The sequence below is a fragment of the Myotis nattereri genome (genome assembly GCF_964212035.1).
Source record: "Myotis nattereri genome assembly, chromosome: 3".
Classification (NCBI taxonomy): Eukaryota; Metazoa; Chordata; class Mammalia; order Chiroptera; family Vespertilionidae; genus Myotis; species Myotis nattereri.
Genome location: NC_138077.1, coordinates 367,534 through 390,202, shown reverse-complemented (window position 1 = coordinate 390,202; position 22,669 = coordinate 367,534). Strand labels below are relative to the sequence as shown.

The following is a 22,669-nucleotide window of genomic DNA, read 5'->3' as shown; positions in this document are numbered from 1 at the left end:
AAAAACCTCTTTAGAAGTTAACTTTAAAATACGCATAAGTGTGTAACCCTATGCAATATGTAGAAAATTACAGCCAAAAGACAAAGATAAAATCTTTTTTATCTTCCTGTCCCTCTGTTACAACTTGAAAATCATGGAGGTATGAGGTAGTGTAGTTCCTGTGTATTCCATGCTGGCTAGTAAAACAATGCTATGCTTTACAGCTGGCCAATAATCGGAGTATCATTAACATAAACCCTTAATGCTAAGCTGTTTATATGTAGAGATCAATTTAAACCAAGTGCCTTAAAAATCATATGCATACTCTGGAGACAACTGGGTTTTATCATTAAAGGAGAAAGGAAGCTTTCAAAGCAGTTATTTACAGGGCAACTAAGCAGATCATGTGACACCTGCACACACACACACACACACACACACACACGCGCGCACGCATACTTGTATGACAGACAGCTGAGTGTCCGCTGAGGTAGGAAATCAAGGATTCCATTGGCTTGTATTAGATTTTACATTTGTAAACCAGAAGCATTTTTATATTATTTCGTATTTTGAAGTTAAAGTTATAAGTATCAGACAGCTACACGGGATGTCTGTGCCCACACACTTTATGGGCTGGGATGCATTAGCGCAGAACTAATTTCATTCTCCCTGACACATTCTTGAGTGTATTCATGAAAGCCTCTAGACCAGCGGTTCTCAACCTGTGGGTCGCGAACCCTTTGGGGGTTGAACGACCCTTTCACAGGGGTCACCTAAGACCATCGGAAAACACATATATAATTAGATACTGTTTTTGTGATTCATCACTATGCTCTAATTATGTTCAATTTGTCACAATGAAATTGGGGGTCACCACAACATGAGGAACTGTATTAAAGGGTCGCGGCATCAGGAAGGTTGAGAACCACTGCTCTAGACTAGAAGCAAGCCCAACTAGTTTTCTCTTACAATCACTAAGCCAGTAACAGACATAGACTGGGAACGCCTCCTGCAGCCACCGCCCATCAGAAAGGGTCGCACCTGGCCAGGAGTCTGAAGTCCTCAGTGGTCCCTGTGCTCTCAGCCAAAGCTGCCTTGCTGCAGGCTCACTGTCCCGGACGAGAGCTGTCCCCATGGGAGTGGCACCCATGGGCCCTTCTCGTGGTTCAGGACGCCCTGGATGGAGCCTTGGGTGTCTGACTCAGTGAGGTACTGTCTAAACCAAACACCCTCAACCACCCCTTCGTACCCTTTACAACGGGCTCTGCACATGTCTGTGCCTGAGAACACGCTTTTGTAATGGTAGGAGGCCAAGAGTCTAGCGTTCCTTGTCAAACAAGTCTGTAACAGCAGTGCGGGAGCACTCAGAGGTGAAAGCTGCATTGAACAGGACGGGCAGACACAAAGGACGACTAAGAGGACCAGGACCGTGGGCCCCGAGACACCAGATTCAGGAACAGCAACATTCACTCTAGTTTCCAAATTCAAATTCACATGAAACAAGATCGAGTTTCATCCCGTTTCACAAACCTATACGGTTGTTCTGGAGGCATCTTTTAAATCTACAAGAATACTTTTTACAAGTAAACCAAAGGGTTTCAAAACCAGATGGAAGTGCGGGCCGCTCCCAGTCCTGCAGGTGGCCTTCTCCCCAGACGTCGGGCTCTGCAGGGCACTGCGCTGTGGCGAGCCCTTGGGGTCCACGGAGCTGAAGGCAACACTGCCTGAATCCAACTGCCATTTCCCCCCGCAAAGGGACAGAACGTCAGGAGGCAGAGACCTCAAGGACCAACTGGGTAGACTGAGGAGAGAAGCCGTGGCTCTTACCCGCTGCCATGACCACAGCCCCTAAGAGCCACATGACAGGGCCAGGGCCTCTGCTTGGGCCACCCGCCTGCCTCGGCTCCTCAAGGCCCATGGGCGCTTAGGTCACAGTGGTAGGCCACCCACCTCTGGTTTTAGCAGGAGCTGAGGAGCCAAGCTCCAGGCTTCTGGCATCCCAAGCAGCTGCCCCACTGTGCGCAGCCCCATCAGCTCTTAGGGCCAGGCTCTCTCAGCACACGCAGGCAGGGCAGGCTGCTGACTCCCCAGGCCCTTCCTCGGGGAACCCTGTAGGCGCCTGCAGTTACACGGCTGCTGGATAGGCTAGTCCACATTCTGACATTTTGAATGAGGGGGAGAGTTGCTACTAACAGTTATTATTCTTTGAAACAGAATAAAAGCCTCACTACGTGTTCGATGGAACTTCTCCATCTCCAGAAAGCTGCCATCTCTGCATCTCTGTGGAGTCGAGGCATCAGGGGCCTCATAGAAGCCCCTTCGGCCACGGAGGGGAAACAGCCCTGTCAGCAGACCAATGGCTGGATGAGGCTCAAGACACACGCCAGAGCTTCAGCAGGAGGCTCGGGGGCTGGAAGGAGGAATGAGGCTCACTCGTCAGTAGTGCATTTGTCGGTCATCTGCTGGCAGAAGTCGGAGATGCCTGTGCTCTGCCGGCTCTGCTCTGAGGGCCCCGCACACTCCGGGGCCACCCTGGGGCTCTGCCCAGACTCCTGAGCCAGCACACAGCCCGACCCACTGCCCTTCCCGCCGGGGAAGCAGGGGCTTTGGCTCCCAGCAGGTGGCGTGGCAGGAGGCCCCTCCGGTAAACTCAGAATTGGTGGGAACACAAGAGCACCATCAGAAGTACTTTTGTCCTTTTCAGAAATTAAAAACGAAAGCGGGCAGTCTGAGGCCGAGTACTTGGCGAGTATCTGAATCTGTTCCTGGCTCAGAGCCGCCTCTTTACAGACTTGCTGGCAAAGTCCGGTCAGGTTCTGCTTGGTCTCACCCAGCGTCGACAGGATGTGGTCTCTCTCCCTCAGCAAGCTCTCCTTCTCACTCTGCTGTGGGCACAGAGAGAACGCAATGACTCGGGGGCATTAGCAACCATTGCTAAGGCGATCAGACATTGGTGTCTGCAGTATCTTTTCATTAAACAAGGTCACATGGAATTTTTCCTTTCAATTCAATTGAAAAATGTATTCAATACCTCAGGTCCATAATCCCTCATCCAAAACTCCTAGGCCTGACGTATCTTGGGATTCAGGATTTTTCAGATTTAGGAAGATAATGTGGACGCACATCTTCCCTCTGGTGGGGTCTGGGGCAGCCACCCACTGTCAAACATCTCTACACTTCTAAATAAAACACAGTGAAATATCAAACAATGCGCAAAGTAGAGAAAAATAGATTCTACGTCGCCTGATGTCATTTGCATCAGTTTCTGGCCAAAGGAGTGGTGACACTCGGTACTGTCTCTTGTACGGTTCTCAGAGCTTTCTGGACTTGTGGACTGCAGAACAGCAAGTGTGGACTTAACATCTTGGACAGCAGAGTCAGAAGAGGCACAAGCACACTCATCCTAACTCCTGCAACTCAAATCACCACCAGGTTCGAATAGCGACTAGCATTTGTTGAGCACTTACTTTGTGCCGAATATTGTGCAAAATGTCTTCGAATTCGCACTCTCAGCTGTGTGATTCCCACGACTGCTGATTTAAGTAACGTTAAACCCACATTATAGGTGGGGCTCAGCGTCTAAAATGCCCACAGTTAGAAATCTAATGCGTGAGCTACGAGAGTGTGAAGAACTGGGGTGTGGGGGGGGAGGGGGTGGGGGGTCTGTTTTGTCAATCATAGTATTATTATTTAGAATTGTTATTTCTCCAGGCAAGTCTTCACAATGTTCTCAGGTTTGCTGGCTCTTGCAGCCCATCCACCACCACCTGCTTCCCCCTCGCTCACTCCCTTTCCTGCTGCCCCTACACCTGCTCTGACCCAGCAGGAGCCAGGTGACCAGAGGGAGAGGAAGTAAAAGCTGGCAGGAGGCCAAAGGCTTCCCCTGTGGGATTAGACAGGGCTCTTGGTTTTCTGCTCATGGGTAGGTTCTATAGAGCTGACGCTGTGGTTAACAGTTAGATGGGTGATATCAGTGATAACCCTCTACATAGATTCTTTTCTGGAACAGAAATAGTTTTAAGGGTAAAAGGAAATTTGCTTTATACAGAAGTACTATTACGGTTTTATATAAAAGTTTTTCTAAAAAACTGTAAATCTAACTATGGTAATTAGTTTTTAAGTATTTCATAGCAGCTAATATTTTGAAAAAAATATAAAGTACTAAACAACAAAGGTACATGCCCCTGACTGGGAATCGAACCCACAGACCCAAGCCAGTGCTTTAACCACTGAGAAAAACTGGCCAGGGCCCAAATCTGTAACTTTTCTGTGTTCCCAACCACTTTAATCAGTCAGCAAAATCACAGAGGTTTTCATCTCTCTCGTGCCTTCACTTGTAAAACATCTGGTTTCTTGTTAACCTTTCACAGTTGTGCCTCGTCTTTTTAAATAGTTATATGCCTTCCTCTTTTTGCACAATTAAAGTATACAAAAAATATATAAATTTTTGTTTTCCACTTTTTTGAAGGTATATAAAAGCATGGTTTCCTTTCTAAATTATTTAATTGCTATTCATAGCTAGAATGTTCATACTTGAAGATTTGCTACAATCACAATTTTAAGCTCTCATCAGTAATTAACAAACACCCAAAACTGAGCACAGAAGAAAGGTCTTCCCTCCATGTGGGCCCTGTTCCCTGCTGTCTGTACCAGTCCCAGCTTCTGCTGCTCAGACAATGTTCCTTCCAGCCGCCACTAGGGGACAGAGACACCTGGCTGGCTGCAAGTTAATCGTTTTTCAGTTAATCTGTGTTTTGATGCTGGAACAGAAAATAAGTTTCAACAAAGCAGGCATTCCGCACACGCAGGGTCTCCTTAGATCTCGGAATGTTCCTTTCCTATCAGCATCTGACTTTTTCCCTTAGATAAAAGATCCAAGTGGGTTTGTTTTGGTATCAACCAAAACAAGTTATTCAAGTCTACAGTGTATTTTAACTAACAACTGAACCATTAAGTGTTACAGATTCATGGCACAAAACACTGAAGTGCCTCACAATGTCTTGCATCTTGATTCAACGTAAGAATTAGGTAGGCGGTAAAACTATCCTTAATTTGTAAATCGTTAAAAAGGCACCCAGAAATAGTTCTCAATTTATAACATATTATGCTATAATATGTAGAATACTTATATATGTAAAGTAGTCTAGAAACATCCTTTTTTACTTCCTAAATGTCATATAATTTACTTTCTTAAATGGGATGTGGTAAATTTTAAAGTTAATGTATAATTGGACATTATAATCTGACTTAGGAATTAAAATAGCTGTCTCCTCTACAGTAAAAAGAATGGGTGGATGTGGTGGAGTTTAACTCTCTGGCATCCTTACCAGCTTCTCGATTTCCGACTCCAGGTTCTGTATGCAGTCGAGCTTCCTCTTGCGGCAGCGCTGGGCGGCGATCCTGTTCTTACTCCTCCTCCGGATGTCGTGGATACAGTCCAGCTGTTCTGGAGTCAGCTTGTGCATCCTCAGCAAGGACTGGAAGTCATTCCGAGAAAGGGAAATGATCCGTTGTGCGTTAAATGGCAGTTTTACCTAGGACGTGAGACAAACATCAGTCACCACTGCTGTGTTTTGCTATCACACTCAACCCTGGGAGACAAAGGCACACATCTCACTTTCCGGCAGGGGAGGGCAGCTGGGGGCAATCGGGCTGGCAGGAGAACAGTTAGGCGTCGATCAGGCTGGCAGGAGAGTGGTTAGGGGGTGATCAGGCTGGCAGGCAGAAGCGGTTAGGGGCAAGCAGGCAGGTGAGCGGTTGGGAGCCAGCAGTTCTGGATTGTGAGAGGGATGTCCAACTGCCGGTGGGATCGGGCCTAAACGGGCAGTCGGACATCCCCCGAGGGGTCCCAGATTGGAGAGGGTTCAGGATGGGCTGATGGACACCCTCCCCCCGCTAGTGCATGAATTTCGTGCACCAGGCCTCTAGTGTAGAAATAATTAGGAAAATGTTGCAAATTCATTTTCAAGATACATAAATTTGGGGGGGGAAATCTAATAACAAAATTGTAGAACAGCTTAATTATATTAATGACTAAAAATGCAAATAAAATATTGGTCAATTTTCTGGCAACCTATTTAGTTTGTTACATATATGAAATATTTTTAAACTTCCTAAATGTTTTATTTTTAATGTTCTTTTCATAGTTCCAAATGCTGAGTTTATAAATAGCATACAAAAATCTACAGATAAAACTCATGCATACATCTTATTTCTTAAGTTAAATCACTGATCACCTCCTCCCAAAGCCCAGGAAAAACAACCACTTACACCAGTGATGGTGAACCTATGACACACGTGTCAGAGGTGACACATGAACTCATTTTTTTGGTTGATTTTTCTTTGTTAAGTGGCATTTAAATATATAAAATAAATATCAAAAATATAAGTCTTTGTTTTACTATGGTTGCAAATATCAAAAAATTTCTATATGTGACACGGCACCAGATTTAAGTTAGGGTTTTTCAAAATGCTGACACGCCGAGCTCAAAAGGTTCGCCATCACTGTCTTACACTCTCCCAAACCTGTCATCCAACAACTACAGAACCAAGAAAATAATCAAGAACTAAGAAGCCCTGGGAACTACAGGCATGTCTCACAAACAGCAGCTGTCGCACACCAACCACACGCAGCACTTGCTCAGTTATTAGCCATCATTCAGGCAATGCTGAAGACTAGGGACTAAGAGAACAAGCACGGCTACGAGAGTGTAACGGACTAGTAAAGGCTGCCGGCCGCATCCCTACAACGGGCACCGCAGTCCTGCCAAGGGGCTGCCCAGGTGCAGGACCCCATGGCAGTGAGTGGACCGTCCGTGCTACCCACTCAGGAGTCACACGCAGGGACCCAGCACCACTGCTCCCCTCCTGGGGGACCTGGCGTTTGAGGGGAGCACTTACACAGCCCTGTGGGCCTCCAGGCCATGGCTGACAGAAGTACCTGCTTGGTGCAGACCCCACAGTTTCACACCTCATGGTGCGGTCCCCTCCCCGAGCCCGCGCGCCCCCCTGGTGGGGCGCCAGGCGCTGATAGTGAATCCCCGTCAGTGGTGGCAAAACCTGACTGAACACCCCCGCGAGCCCTCACCTCACATTCCTGCTCTCGGGCTGAGCAGGGCTCACTGTCCCCTTCGGTGTCCGTCTCAGAGTCATCCCCCAAGCTGATCACACAGGCGTACGGACAGGGTTCCTGCTGGGGCTCCGAGGCATAACCGTCAGCTCCTATCTCCAAGCTGCTCACATGGCCTTCGGTGCTCAGGGTGCTTATAAAAGGGCAGTTGACAGAACTTAACGTTGCGAAAGTCCTCTGGCCTGGCTCCGGGCTCTCGCTAATCCTGATCCCCAGCCAGGGGCACTCGGACCGCTTCTGTGAGTGGCCCTGTCCTGCCCCATCGTTGGCCCCGGCAGGTGACAGCGGCACTGGGCCAGGAGCGTCTGGGCTGCAGAGGTCGCTCCAGAAGCCCTTGGCCAAGTGCTCGGCCACCTCCCGCTCTACACTGCTGCGACCACCAGGAGCGGGGCCGCCCTCTCCCCGAGGGCTGGAGTCCGGTTTCAAAAGTACATCCTCACTTCCAGCAAAGGTCTTCTCTTCTCCAGCAGCTGGGCCTGACAACGGCTTTTCGGTTAACACTGCTGTGGGCTGCATACCAGCCAAGTTCAAGTCGCCGTACTGGTCGTAGGTGTGCAGGAGGGACAGCGAGTAGAGGCCCGGCGGGTCCGCGGGGGAGTGGAGGAACGGCGCCCCCGTCTGCTCCAACGGGCACTGAGAGGCAGGCTCCTCCGTGGTGTCTTCAGGCTCTGCTGCTGTGTTACTTTCTTCACATTTTAAAACCACCTGCAAGTCTGCGCAGTCCTGGGCTCCTCCCGGACACTCGCTTTCAGGCGTCTCACTGGGCGGAACAGAAGTGTGAGCGTCTTTGAACCCCGACTCCACAGCGCGGACTCTGTCCGTCCCAAACGCTTTCTGGAATTTTCTGTATTTGGGGCATAGAGATGGCAGAGCCAGAGCAGCCCCCTTGTCTAGGCACATGGACTCCCATGTCTGACTGGCACTGTCTTGTAGGGGAGGTGACGGTTTTGTATTTCCTTGACATCCACGGAGTTTACATTGAGGAGTCTGACCATTTTTATTTTCCAAAAATTCCTCCACCTCATTAACTTCTAAATCCCTCTGGTCTGGAAGTGGGAGCCTGAGGCCTGCTTTCTGGCAGTGGGCGGGGAAGCAGGCTTTCCTCGGGCATTCCTGCTGGTTGGCAGTCGAGTCTAAGGACTTAAATCTGAGAAACTGAAAGCAGGACTCCTCGATGTCGTGGACGCCTAGAAACTCCACACACCTGCACACGTCATCCACGTTGTCCTGACTCAGAAGCAGCTTAGCCGTGTAGGCAAACTGAAGTAAAGGCTCAAATCCTTTAACTGTCACCTGTTAACATACAAAATGAAAACAAATGCATTATTCGACAGCTGTCTAGTCGATAACACAAGAGCAGACGGGACGAGAGATGAGTAACTTACCTGTGACAATGATAAAGCAGGTTCTTTAACTGGATAAGACAACCATTCCCAGGGAGTACAAAGCTGAGGGGGTCACGCTATCACACACACCTACTCAGAGAGTCCACGCTGACTGACACATAACTACAATGTACTCACACGGGGAAAGAAAGAGACAGCACCACACTGTCTCCAAACGGGCTGCAATAAATACCGGTAACTACAGCAGGAGGAGCCTGACACACGCATCACCCCCGGTGTCCACGCCAGCCCACCAGGCAGTCATATGCAAACAACTCCAGCTGCTGTCAGCCACAGAGGGAGCAGTTTACAGGGGGAGAACAACATAGCTAAAGGACTTCAAGGAGTTCTGATCCAGGGCAAATGCACAATAAATGGTAACTGTTACCTTGATCTCATTCCAAAAACTTCTAATAAAATTTTTAAAGATTCAAATTTTAAAAGTGAACGAAGTGAAATTCTAAAAATCATGCAAAGATCCACGGGCTCCCGGCTACACAAGCTTTAAGCAGAAACATGCACACCTGCACTGAACCTGCCTCAACACCGTGAGGGCAGACGGAACTGAGCGGGTGAAGTGCAGGGAAAGCCTCGGTCTGGGTTACGATACAGAACTGATTCTTCAACACTGAGTCCCTGTAAGAGTGGCCAAGACACTGTTTTCGTGATCTCCTTAAAAACATTCTAAGCTGTGCGCACTGCACTGGCTTTCAAATGGTGTGAAACAAAAAGCAGCTCTCCCCGGTAAGACATGGAGAAGCAGGGCACTCACACTGGCCAGGAATGGGAACGCACAGCCACTCTGCAAAGCAGTCCAGGGCTTCTTGTAAAGCTAACGCACAACCACCGTAAGGCCTGGCAACTGGATCCTGCCCTCTGTCCCCAAGAAATGACCTGGACACAAATGTCTGTAGGGAGCGGCTATCGGGTTAAGCCTCGGACTGATCTGTTGGCAAAGCCACAAACAAGTCCCGGCTTAGAGGGCACAGTCCTCTTAGCATAATGAGGCTTGACCTTATGACGCTCCCTAGATCCTTCCTAGGTAGTTAATGGGCTGTGGGAGGTGCAGCAAGTGCTGCCAAAACAAGTGAAACTCACAAGAACACTGTAACTATGGTGACCACTACCTTGTTTACCTCTGGCTATAAAATAAAGACTCAGCTTGCCTCTGGATCTCCCTCTGTGGCCTCAGCCAGGCACAGGAAGATCCACCTAGATCAGTGATAGCGAACCTTTTGAACTCAGCGTGTCAGCATTTTGAAAAACCCTAACTTAACTCTGGTGCCATGTCATATATAGAAATTGTTTGATATTTGCAACCATAGTAAAACGAAGACTTGTATTTTTGATATTTTATATATTTAAATGCCATTTAACAAAGAAAAATCAACCAAAAAAAAATGAGTTTGCGTGTCACCTCTGACACGCGTGTCATAGGTTCGCCATCACTGACCTAGACCCAGCTTATTCTCTTTGTCATTTCTTCATCCTTTTGCTGCCCTCATTCAGGTTTTCGAACCCTTGGCTGAGCTGGCTCGGCCCATGTGGCGCCCAACGCGGGGCCTGAGTTTGGGGGAACTGCAGTTGTCAGGTGAAAGGACACCCCAGTGAAGAACGTGCAGAAAACAAGAAGGAAGGTACGGAGCAAAGTTCAGTGATATAACTAGGTGTAAAACATGGAAAATTCAGGATCACAGGAAAAGAACTTATACATATCCACGCTTAAGGTTATGCCCCAAGCACGGGGCTGTTCTGTGAGGTATGAACAGCTTTTCGAGTTGTTGGGTTTTGTGAGTAAAATCTGTCCATGGTTTTCGGAGGAAGGAAAGGTAAATACAGAGGCATGGGAGAAGGTAGGAAAACAACTTAAAGATCATTATATAGCTGAAGGTCCAGAGGAAATGCCTGCCTCTGCTTTCAGTCTGTCGTCCCTGATTCAGGACTGCCTAGAGCCCACTCCTGAAAGGGAGTGGATGAATGTGGCAGGGGAATCAAGACAGATGGGGGAAGGCTACCAGAGGCTTCCAACTCCACCTGTACCATCGTCGCCTCTGCTTCCTCCTCCAGTCCCTGGTGCTGCAGCTCCTGTGGGAAAGAGCCCTCCAGAGGATGTGCTTCTTCCCATGAAGAAGCAAGGGAACAGCGCCGGCGGGTTTGGGATGATGGGGGTCTGGTGCAAACATTTGGGGAGCTTACTGTTGCTCATAAGCCTCTCCTTTTACCCCCTAAACACGCAGAAACAAAAAGAAAGGGGGTTGCTTTAACTGTGACAACCAATGCCGCCTAGGCAGAGACACTTCAAGGGAGGCCAGCCCAGTCCCATCAAACATTAGGGGTCTTATCCTTAACCCCACTGCAGCCTTTCCAGCAGGCTCAGTAAACCGAAGCGCATGATTGGCAAGTTCTCCCTGGGGTGATGGATCAGGACTCAGGCAATAGCGGAAAGCACCAATAATACTCTTAAAATGCAACTATAAAAACAAAAAAAAGGGAGAGAAGAATGTTATGTGTTAAAGTTTTTGAATTACAATGCAGAGGGTCGTACAGCAGCCGAAAGGCATTGGGCCTCCTGACAAGAGTTTTACCAGATCCAGTAATGATGTGGGGAAGAGGTGGTGTTTTGTATCTTTCCAGACGGAGCAGCACAGCCAATTTGGGTACCAGGGTGTTACGTGCGTCACCACAACGGACCCAGAGAAGCTCCTTGTCCCTTCGCTCAAAAGACTGAGAGTTGCCCTGATGACAGCAAAACAAAAAAAGGAAGATGACGAAGGCTACGCAGGGGACTGAGGTGCCAACATGGGGTCGGCTGGAGAAGTTAACAACTGAGGCCCAGCAGATGGCAGAAAGGCAAGATGTGGAAGCGACTCCCTCAATCGTGTTTCTGGCTGTGCCAGCATTCGTTAGCTGCCGATCTTCTGCAAAGTCTTGCGCAGCCATGTCTGAGGATTCTGAGTAGATCAGCAAAAGAAACTTTCATTTAGCAAAAACTCACTTATTGCTGTTTTGCATTGGCATTGTTTTATTATTCTTACTAGTTTTAAAAACGTTAACACATTGGCATTGTTTTGTTAATAGCCAGAGCTTTCTGTTTAAGTTTTAAAATGTTAACATGTTTGTAGTTTGGGTTTTGCATTGGCATTGTTTTGTTATTGTTTTAATAGCCAGAGTTTTGTTCTTGATGCTTAAGTTTTACTTTCATTATAGTAGCTTAAAAATAAAAAAAGGGCGAGATGTAGGGCGCGGCTATAGGGTTAAGCCTCGGACTGACATGTTGGCAAAGCCACAAACAAGTCCCAGCTTAGAGGGCACAGTCCTCCTACCGTAATGAGGCTTGACCTTATGACGCTCCCTAGATCCTTCCTAGGTAGCTAATGGGCTGTGGGAGGTGCAGCCAGTGCTGCCAAAACAAGTGAAACTCACAAGAACATTGTAACTATGGTGACCACTACCTTGTTTACCCCTGGCTATAAAATAAAGGCTCAGCTTGCCTCTGGCTCTCCCTCTGTGGCCTCAGCCAGGCACAGGGAGATCCACCTACACCCAGCTTATTCTTTGTGTGTCATTTCTTCATCCTTTCGCCGCCCTCACTCAGGCTTTCGAATTGGCTGAGCTGGCTCGGCCCAATGTCCATAGCAACATTATTTGTAATAGCCAAAAACTGGAACTAGGCTAATTTCCTTTAATAGGCGAACAGTTAAATAAAAACTGGCACATCCATACTGTGGAATAGTACTCAGCAATCCAAAAAAAAACTATCGATACATGCAACCTGGATGAATCTCAAGGGAATTAAGTGGAAAAAAGCCAATTCTAAAAGGTCACATACTGTGTTATTCCAATTATAGAACATTTTTGAAATGACAAAACTTTAGAAAGGAGGACAGATTAGTGGTTGCCAGGGTTTAGGGATGGAGGGTGCAATTATAAATGGTTGTTTGGGTGTGGGAACCATTTAGTATCTGTGGTGGACACATGGAACTGCACAGAGCTTCTCACACACACACACACACACACACTTAGTGCAAGTAAAACCAAAAACTCTGAATAAGCTGATGGGTTGTATTCATGTCAATATCCTGGTTGTGATATTCTACAATTCTGCAAAATGTTACCATTGGAGGAAACTAGGCAAAGGAGATCAGGGCACATGCCTGGGTTGTGGGCTCGATCCCCAGTAGCGGGCATGCATGAGGCAGCCAATCAATGATTCTCTTTCATTGCTGATGTTTCTCTCTCTCTCCCTAACCTGCCTCTCCCTGAAATCAATACAAATATATATTTTTTAAATATTTTTATTGATTTCAGAGAGGAAGGGAGAGGAAGGAAGAGGAAGAGAGAGATAGAAACATCAATGATGAGAGGGAATCATTGATTGACTGCCTCTTGCAGGATGGACCAAGCCCACAACCCAGGCATGTGCCCTTGACCAGAATCGAACTCGGGACCCTTCGGTCCGCAGGCTGACGTTCCATCCACCGAGCCAAACCGGCTAGGGCAATACAAATATATTTTAAAAGTTAAAATTAAAAATAACGTACGTTATTCATCTGCTCAATAAATATTTTTAACTAAATCTAAAATTAATAACTTTACATGTAAAATGTCATAATTTTGTGAAAAAAGTTAAACGTATTGCTGCAGAACCTAGGAACTGCACCTGAGCCTTGAGACAAGATGGTTTTGTCTTTAACTGAGTGAACCATAGAGACTGAATTAGGTTCCATGAGTTAAAATCAGGGTGGCTTCCCGAGGGTGGACCCGCTCACCTCTTCTGGGAGAGAAATGCTGAGCTCCGGGTCAGCCTGGCCCAGGACCCTCGCGTGGAAGTAAGTGCTGCAGGCGGCCAGCACGGCACGGTGGGCGCGGAACGGCCGCCCCTCCACGAGGACGGTGACGTCGCACAGCTCATCCTTCCTGCGCTGGTCGTCGAGGCTGAGCAGGACGTTGGCGCTGTGCACCGAGGACTCATAGGCAAACACCGTGCTCTCCCCCCGGGACATCCTGAGTTGCGAGTGGGGCTGGGACGTGCCGTGAAAGCATTCTCCCCACTGTGTCCAACCTGAAAGACACAGGCAAGGTGTCACCTGAACAAAAATGAACACGAAGGCCTCAGTGACCCTAGACCAGTGACGGCGAACCTTCTGAGCTCGGCGTGTCAGCATTTTGAAAAACCCTAACTTCACTCTGGTGCCGTGTCACATATAGAAATTTTTTGATATTCGCAACCATAGTAAAACAAAGACTTATATTTTTGATATTTATTTTATGTATTTAATGCCATTTAACAAAGAAAAATCAACCAAAAAAATGAGTTCATAGGTTTGCCATCACTGCCCTAGAAGCACTTAACCAATTTCCCTCATTTAAAACAGGGCTGGATAGCGCTTTTCTAACTAATTCAGGACAAAGGTTCTCAGGGTGGGGGAGAAAGAACCTGTGAACCAAGGGTTACACGGGCTCTGACTGTGAGGCCTTTCATACTGAGAAAACACGACGCAGAGCAGAAGGGCCAGGACACTGGGGGGGAGCATCCCATTCCTGTTGCTCTAAGGCGTGAATAGGCGTGTGGGTCCCCAGGGGGTACGGCTGGGACAGGACTGACCAGTGCGAGGGCACAGGTGCACCACGCTCTCCAGGCCCCATCCCCAACCTGACAGCTGGCAGGAGGGCACGGTGCTTCCTAACAAGGGACACGTCCCACAAAAGGTCAAGTTCCTCCAAGAGGAGGAGAAACGACCTCTTTGAGAGCAAGTCTTGCTCCACACGACAGTGCAGGCCGCAAGCACAGCTCCCTCCTAGCTGTCACACAGGTCACATGCCCAGAGGCTCCTGGTCCTCCCAAAACGTTAGGACAAGTTATCAGCATGTGCCTTTTTAAGATCTAAACTAACATATAGTAGCTCCATACATTTTATCACATACAAGCACCTGCAAAGAAAGTAGCCCAGCCTGTGTATGTGTCTCAGGCATGTACTACCGTCCTCACACATGACGTTTCAAGCACACAGAGCTGAAAGCAGGCGGTGATTCGCGTTTCCTTCCAGAGCCCAACGCCGTGGCGAGCACCCCAGTGTGTGCACCCCCATGGTGTGTGCACCTCCCACGGCGTGTGATCATGTGACGGCGGCTGAGAAGCTCCTCAGGAACCACTCTGTGACCCCTTGTCCCCCGACACTGGACTCACTGCCTAAAGCCGGAAGGTCCCAAATGTTCAGCAACTGCAGAAGCGTCCCTGTCCTCAGACCCACTCTCCTTCAAACAGTGAGGAGAGACAAGGACGGCAGCGCTCAGCCAGACCAGCCAGATCCGGGTATTCCGCCTCCGAGACTCAGCCAGACCAGGGCGTTCCGCCTCCGAGACTCAGTCACGATGCAGCTCAAACGCTATCCGACTTCTACGCTTGCTTCCGGGTGCTCCGTGTGGCTGAAACTGAGTTCCTCAGAAGCAGTCAATGAAAACATCTCAGACTGTGCGCACGCTCCACCCGACTGACTCAGCACCACACGCAATCAACTCCAAAATCACCCAGAGAACTACTCGACTTGGGGGTGCCCGTAGGAAACAGGCAATTCCCTTTGGCAGCTGGTCTTAATATTTCAGTTGCCAACAGGGAATCAGTGTTGGGAAGAAGAGGCCAGCACCGTCGGTCAAGGACATCACGCACCTGCATGCTGGCTCCACAGACAGAGCCTCCACCTTCTCCAGACGGTCCCCTCCCAGCCACTGCGTCTCGCACCCAGTCCCAGCCTGTGCTTTGTGGCACCTGCCTTGCGAACTCCTAAAACTGTACTAGTCTTACTTTTACGTTGGGCCTTCAACCCTGGAACCCTGAGGTCCTTGGATCCCAAGGGCACTGACTGCAGCCAAACCATTCCCAGAGCCTCACTCCAACACTACTTGCGAGCCCACTGCCACCGGGTGGCTCACCGCTCACCTTAAACTCCGGAGAATTGATTCGTGGCTCAACCCCCTATTCAGGCAGTTCGGGGTGACAGCTCACCTCACAAGTCAGAGCCAGCTGACAGATCTGCTGGAAGACGCACATGTGGGTGGCATGCCAACCCTGTCCCATCAGCTACCGCTGAGAGAAGCTAGAGAACCAGGAGGCCTGCACTGCGCACACACACACCTGGACCCATCTTTTCCCCCCAGAGAGCGGGGCACATCCTGACACCTCCCCACACTGGGCCCTGCGTGCATCTCACATGGAGACTGCACATCGGCCTCTCACCCCGAGACCCCCTCCCCTCCATGAGCACTGCCACCACTCCACCGGCTCTCGGCTACACCAATGCTGCTTGCTTTCTGCAATGGCTTACAAGCTCACACGTGCACACGCACAGCTGTACAAAAAAAAGTGAACCAAAGTTTTACATACCAATATTTTACTTTTACTAGTCCCAAGTACTCTAATTTCTGTTGTATAAAAAAATGTCCAGCGTGACCCACTCACAGTCAAGAACCGCTGGCAGACCATCACCTCTTGCCCTGAAAGCGCATGCCCAGTGGCTCACAGCACGGGGTCTGGAACCCCACACTGTCTGGGCTCAAGTCCCAGCTCAGCCACTGATCCTCGCGGGTCTTGCTTTCTCATCCGTGAGGCAGGGATAACAGCAGCACCCACTGGGCTCTTACAAGGTTTCCCTGAGACGAGAGTAAAAGCGTTTGGCATACTGCCTAGCCCACAGCCAACAAATAATAAATATTAGCTGCTATTCAAGACAATAACAAAAGCTTCATTCCCCTCAAGCCCTCTGGATCCTCTAGTTCAGCAGTTCTCAACCTGTGGGTCGCGACCCCTTTGGGGATCGAACGACCCTTTCACAGGGGTCGCCTAAGACCATCGGAAAACACATCTATAATTACATATTGTTTTTGTGATTCATCACTATGCTTTCATTATGTTCAATTTGTAACAATGAAATTGGGGGTCACCACAGCATGAGGAACTGTATTAAAGGGTCGCGGCATTAGGAAGGTTGAGAACCACGCTCTAGTTGATTCTCCCACAGCAATGTCATCCTCCCTTGCTGAAACTCCTGTGACGCCTTCCGAGTGTCTGATGACCGATTTTAAAGCCTCCGCGTGTCCTCGGACCTGTGTGGTCAGACTTCCTACCTATTGGCCCAACGTCTTCTCAAGCCTTTGTCTCCCTCTCCTGCTCTTCTCCAGCCTCACCATTCGTCCCGCCCACAGGCATAAGCTCCTCCCTGCCGCGCCTGGACCTCTTCACCTTTAGGTCTCAGCTGAAATGATAAAACCTTGCCAGTCTTGTTTTCTGCCCTCAAGCATATAACACAGGACCTGGTCCAATGCAGGTACTTGCTTCTGAATGAATGACTTGATATTTTTAATACAAACCCAAAACCTCTATCATCAACTTCTTCCAAACACAGCACAGCCTATTGCCAACATACGCCCTGAGACGGGACTCAGAGAAACACCCGATGGCATGTCCAGAGCCAGGAGGACGAGAGAGCCTTCGCTCGTTGCTCCGGGAGCTGGACACACCTGCAAGACAACGGCCAAGAAGAGCGAGGCTTGGCAGCTCTGAGCGGCCTCCTCACTGACCCCTGTTGAGTGCGGCCTCAGCCCTGGCCTCACGGGCACGGGGCCCGACAGGAGGTTCAGAAGATCTACTGCCCTAATTCCGAGACCCTTCCAAGTGGCCGGTGCCCCATCTCACCCAGCAGTGTAACCAAGCAATGACTCCATCAGGTAAGAATGCACACATCCCTCGAATAACACAGTCACCTTCTAATATTTCTCAAACCTAAAAAGATAATACCCCCAAGGGACCTTCCAAAACTAAAATTCTGTTAATGTATTAATACCAAATTTAGATTCCTATGTTACAGATGATTTTTTCTACATATACTATGGTTAAAATTCAAAGTAAAAGTTTGCTGACTTTAGCAAATTGCTGATTCACCCGGTAATGCTGACGAAGGATGAGCAGACATTTCACGCTTCCTGTACCTCCATTTGGAAATAACTTCTGCTCTCTGCTCAACACACACAATGTGAGTTTTAAAACAGTGATCACTTGATGTTTTTCTTTCAAAATCATGAAGAAAATGAAAATTGTGCTGTGGTTTTATCACATTTTAATACAAGTAACTTGACGGATAACTTACTTTTAAAAACTTTTAAGCACCTCAGGTAGCTATCGGGTCATGGAGCCAGGCCTGGCTGCACTGAAGCAGACACTCAGAGATCCTGTGTGATGGTCGCGTCCACGAGCAGCAAGAGTGGGCGCACCACCCACCTCACGTCTCACGGGGCTGCACTGTCCTAAGTTCTCAAGGTGGGAGGCACAGAAAGTCATCTAACACCCAAGGCTCATTTCGTAGAAAAGGACAACCATCCAAACATCCTCCCTCTTCAGTGAAAGGTGACAACTATCCTTCCTACAGGCGTCTATCCTGCCACACAGCAGAGGGTGCCATGACAACAAGAGACAGTTCCCACATCAAAACATAACCCAGAGATGCTCAGACCAGAAAGGATGCCCGGGTGAAGGAGACAACAGTGATCATTATCCTCCATAGACACAGGAAGGGGGACATTTCCCAAAATATCTACTTGCAGTAAGTCTTCAGACAAAAACTACTTCCTGGTCAATCCTCACTTACCCGTAATATCCAGCTAAAGAGAACAATCATTTCCAGAACAATCCTGCTCACCGAGGGTTGGGGGAGGGGGCCAATAAGTGACCAGTGACCCTTGATATCAGAAATAGTGCAACAGGCCTCTCCTGGCCCGTACCCTGACGCAGTGCCTCCATGGCGGCCAGGCTGAGGTCCTTCTTTCGTCCTCACGGCTCTGCCTGACCCCCCTCCAGCACCTGCCCATCACTCTGCCTCCCTCAGCTCAGCCGCAGGACAGGGTCTCTATGGCTCAGTCCCCTCACCATGCCTCCTTCGTGTCTCCCGCCGACACTTCGACACCCCCTACACCAGGGCGGTCGAGGTCCGTTACGCTGCACCCAGGGACCCAGAGTGGGAGCAGCTCTGGACACTAGGGGAACCTTCTCCTCTGTTGTCCAGTGGACGGCAAAGCCCCACAGTGTCAGCCCCGCAACTCAGTCCTTTGTCTTTCCTTCAGGGGCCTTTATAAGAAAATTAATTTAAATGGAGATGTGCACAGGAAAGAATTTCTTTAAAACGTGGCTTTTCTTGTCACCATTCCCAATTCTGAAAGAGCCTTAACATCAAAACATCTATGGAATTTAAGTGAGAGACGATCATTCAAGTTGGCATTCTTCCCAACGCTCTGAGACCCGACTCACCTGCCGAAGAGCCAGGGAGAAGAGCTCTGTGACCAACATTTGCTATTTTCTTTCACCTTTGGCAGATCTTAAATATCACACTTGTTTAAACATCGTATCTGATAATCCTATTTTCTAAATCTGTTTCCGTCTTAGGAAAAAATCATAAGTTTGACTGGGTAAGATGCATGGATGAATATATCAAAAAAGGCTGAAAGAAAATGTAAAACAAAGTCTGAACAAGGCTGAGTAGCAGAAAGGCTTACAGCAGCATAATAACGGCGCTGTTTGAAGAACTTTTACAGCAGTGGTTCTCAACTTTCCTAATGCCGCGACCCTTTAATACAGTTCCTCATGTTGTGGTGACCCCAAACCATAAAATTATTTTCGTTGCTACTTCATCACTATAATGTTGCTACTGTTCTGAATCGTCATGTAAGTCTCTGATATGCAGGATGTATTTTCATTGTTACAAATTGAACATAATGAAAGCATAGTGATGAATCACAAAAACAATATGTAATTATAGATGTGTTTTTCCGATGGTCTTAGGTGACCCCTGTGAAAGGGTCGTTCAACCCCCAAAGGGGTCGCGACCCACAGGTTGAGAACCGCTGTTTTACAGAGACATATGGGAAAGTGGGCTGGCAATCCATGTTAAAACCATGCCACTAAGGATGCCTTAACATTTCTTTAACGGAGGATTGGCGGGAGGGGGGGGGGGGTAGAATAATGCAGTTTTTGCAGCTCATGATTATTACAACATTATGAGAGGTTCCATACAGGCAAAGTTAGTTGTTTCTTTTTCCCATTTACTCTTCCTAATATTAGAAATTATGTAATCATGGATCTTTTGCTACATTTATTTGGAATAATTCCGTATCTAAAATGTAAAGCTACAGTTACACTTAGAAGTGAGCCGTCTGAATGGTTAGAGTCTGAGGGAGTTGTTTACAGGCTCATGAAACAAAAGGTAGGTTTTTTACTTCCCAAGTCAACAAACCCAATTTTGAGGATTCTGGGTAGTAAGTTTAAAACAGCTTGGAAGGGAGGAAAGAAGAGAAGGAACATAGGAAAGCCAAGTTCCAGAACCAAAACAAGAATAATTGATTCCACGGTTATACTTTCTTACTACAGAGAACATAAATGATGAGGTCTTTTATTGGTGAACATAGTTAGCAGGTACTTGATCCTAAAGAGATTATTAAACCTCAATGGAATATGACTATGGTAAGATAATGTGGCGTAGCAAGGACACTTGGCCCATACCAATAAAGCTAATTTACTGAATATATATTTTTATTGGTCACTTTTTATTTTTTAAATTTATCTTTATTGTTGAAAGTATTACAGATGTCTCCTTTTTCTCCCATTGGCCCCCATCCTCCCCACTCTCATCCCCTCCCTGGCCTTCACCCCACTATTGTCTATAATCCATGGGTTCAGCATATATGCATACAAGGTCTTTGGTCAATCTCCCCCCCTCCCCCCCCACACACACACCCCTTCCCTATGAGAATCTTCAGTCTGTTCTATGCTTCAGTGTCTCTGGATCTATTTTGCTCATTAGTTCATTTTGTTCATTAGATTTCACATATAAGTGAGATCATGTGATACTTGTCTTTCTCTGACTGACTTCTTTCACTCAGCATAATACTCTCTAGGTCCCTCCACGCTGTCTCAAAGGGTCAGAGATCCTTTTTTACAGCTGCATAGTATTCCATGGTGTAAATGCACCAGGTTTGTTTATCCACTCGTCTACTGATGGGCACTTGGGCTGTTTCCCAGATCTTGGCTACTGTAAATAACGCCGCTATGAACATAGGGGCACATATATTCTTTCTGATTGATGTTTCAGGGTCACTGTTTTATTTCTCAACTTTGAGTTATGATTATGCAAAACTGCACTATTCAAAGTGTACAGTTCAGTGAGTTTTGACATATGTGCAGAAAACTACCACCATGGTCAAGACTAGAAACGCCCATCACTCCTCAAAATTCCACAGGCCCCTCTCCTTCCTGTTTCCCTGGCTCTGGGTACCAACAATTTCTTTATGCATTTTCTCTGATCTTGATATAAATGAAATCACACACTGTGTTCTCTGGTTTCAGGTTTCTTTCACTCAACTTGTGACAATCATACTGTGTACATCAGTGATTTATTTGTTTTTATTGCTAAATAATATTCCATTACATGGATATTCCACTACTTGTTTATCCATTCACTATAGATGGACAATTGTAATAAACATAGACAATTGCACTGTTTCCAATTTGGGATTTTTGTGATAAAGCTTCAGTGAACATCTGAATGGACATACACTTCATTCTCTTGGGCAAATAAATATCTAGGAGAGGAAAGCTGAGTGCTACAGTAGATTTGTGTTTAACTTCTTAGAAATGGCTAAACCGTCTTTCCAAAGCAATGGTGTCATTTGACACTGCTGCCAGCAATGTCTGAAGGTTCCAGCTGCTCCTCGCTTTCACCAGCCCTGGTCCTGCCAGTCTTTTTCACCTTCGCTGCCCGAGTCAGCGCACAGCACTCTCTCCTGTGGTTTCAGTTTGCAGGTCCTGATGGCTAATGATGCTGAACATCGTATCTTTATGTGTGTTTACTGGACAGCTGTGTATCTTCTTTTGTGAAATGTCTGTTCAAGTCTCCTGTCTCTTTTTAACTGGGCTGTTTTCTTCTTTCTACTGAGTTGTAAGAGCCAGTAGAATTTTATTAGGATTTCAATGAATCTATGTACCCATTTAGGGAAAACCCACATCTAACAAATGGAGTTTTCTGATGAACAAACATGCTTATCTCCCCATTTACTTAGGTCTTCTTTATTTCCCTCAGCATTATTCCAATGTCTCTATTAAAGAACACCTTGTGTTACCTTTACTCCCAAGTACTTTATACTTTTGTGTAGTTACTATAAGCGGATTTAACTTCACTTTCTGGTTTTCTGCTCTGTAAACATAATGTTGACTTTTTAAATATTAACCTGGTTTTGAGTGGCACAGGAGACAGCGAGGCTGTGGGGAAAGGGAACGCATGCTGCTTAGCTTCCCTGCCCAGCACCACAGACAAAACATGAACACGAACTGGTTTTCAGAACAGACAGTAACGTAGGATTGAATGACAGCTATCGAACAGAAAGTAAGTACTATTAACCCTGACAACATAAAAGTAACACTGACGGGTAGGGAGATGGAATCAAGAAAGAACTGAAAGGAAAGGATGTACATCTAACGACTTATAATATCCAAAGTCAAGAAGGTACTTCCTTAGATTAATGAGACCAAAGTAAAAAAGATATATATTAATTTTGATTTATAGAGGTGACCAAAAACAGGATTATAAATACAGGTGGGAGGGATGGTAAGAGCAAACAAAAATCAACATTCAGGATAACAGGAAACCAACAGATAATGTCTTAAGTTCATAAATAAATGAAGTACAAACATCTTAGAGACACAGAGGTAAGTAAGCACCAAAAGAATTAAATAGCAAAAATAAACAAACATGAATATTAACCATGAAGCAGAATTAGAGGTGGGATGGGGTGCAACAGATGAGGCTGCTTTAGGAGAAATCTCTGTATTTTTAAAAAGCAACATGTATTACTTTGACTAAAAACCCAAACTAAAAAAGATGTTTAACTAGATAGCAAACCCAAAAAAGTAAAACTGAGTTAAGTCTAAATTGTTGATAACTTGGTTCGAGTCTCAATGCAACTTTTTAAAGATTCTACAAACTGAAAAGGAATCTGATAAGTGGAAAAACATCAACCTTTAACTAAAACCTTAGGTCGCACATAGAAACTAAGCGACGGAGGAGGTAGAAAAACCGAGGAAGGGCTCTTGTCTGGGACAGTGTCACACACGCCGTTTAATATTTATGCTGACAGCAGG

The 22,669-nt window shown here is 47.1% G+C and overlaps 1 protein-coding gene across 1 annotated transcript in view; it reads right to left on the bottom strand.

Annotated features, from left to right (window-relative positions):
• Positions 1-550: 550 nt before the first annotated feature.
• BACH1 (BTB domain and CNC homolog 1) overlaps positions 551-22,669 on the bottom strand; it is a 33,998-nt gene continuing 11,879 nt past the window's right edge. Inside the window, exons 2-5 of the mRNA XM_081085310.1 lie at positions 13,263-13,555; positions 7,067-8,401; positions 5,307-5,513; positions 551-2,864 (exon numbers count right to left, since the gene is read on the bottom strand). Coding sequence (XP_080941436.1) covers positions 2,409-2,864; positions 5,307-5,513; positions 7,067-8,401; positions 13,263-13,496 — 2,232 coding nt within the window. The 5' untranslated portion in view covers positions 13,497-13,555 and the 3' untranslated portion in view covers positions 551-2,408. The remainder of the gene's footprint in view (positions 2,865-5,306; positions 5,514-7,066; positions 8,402-13,262; positions 13,556-22,669) is intronic.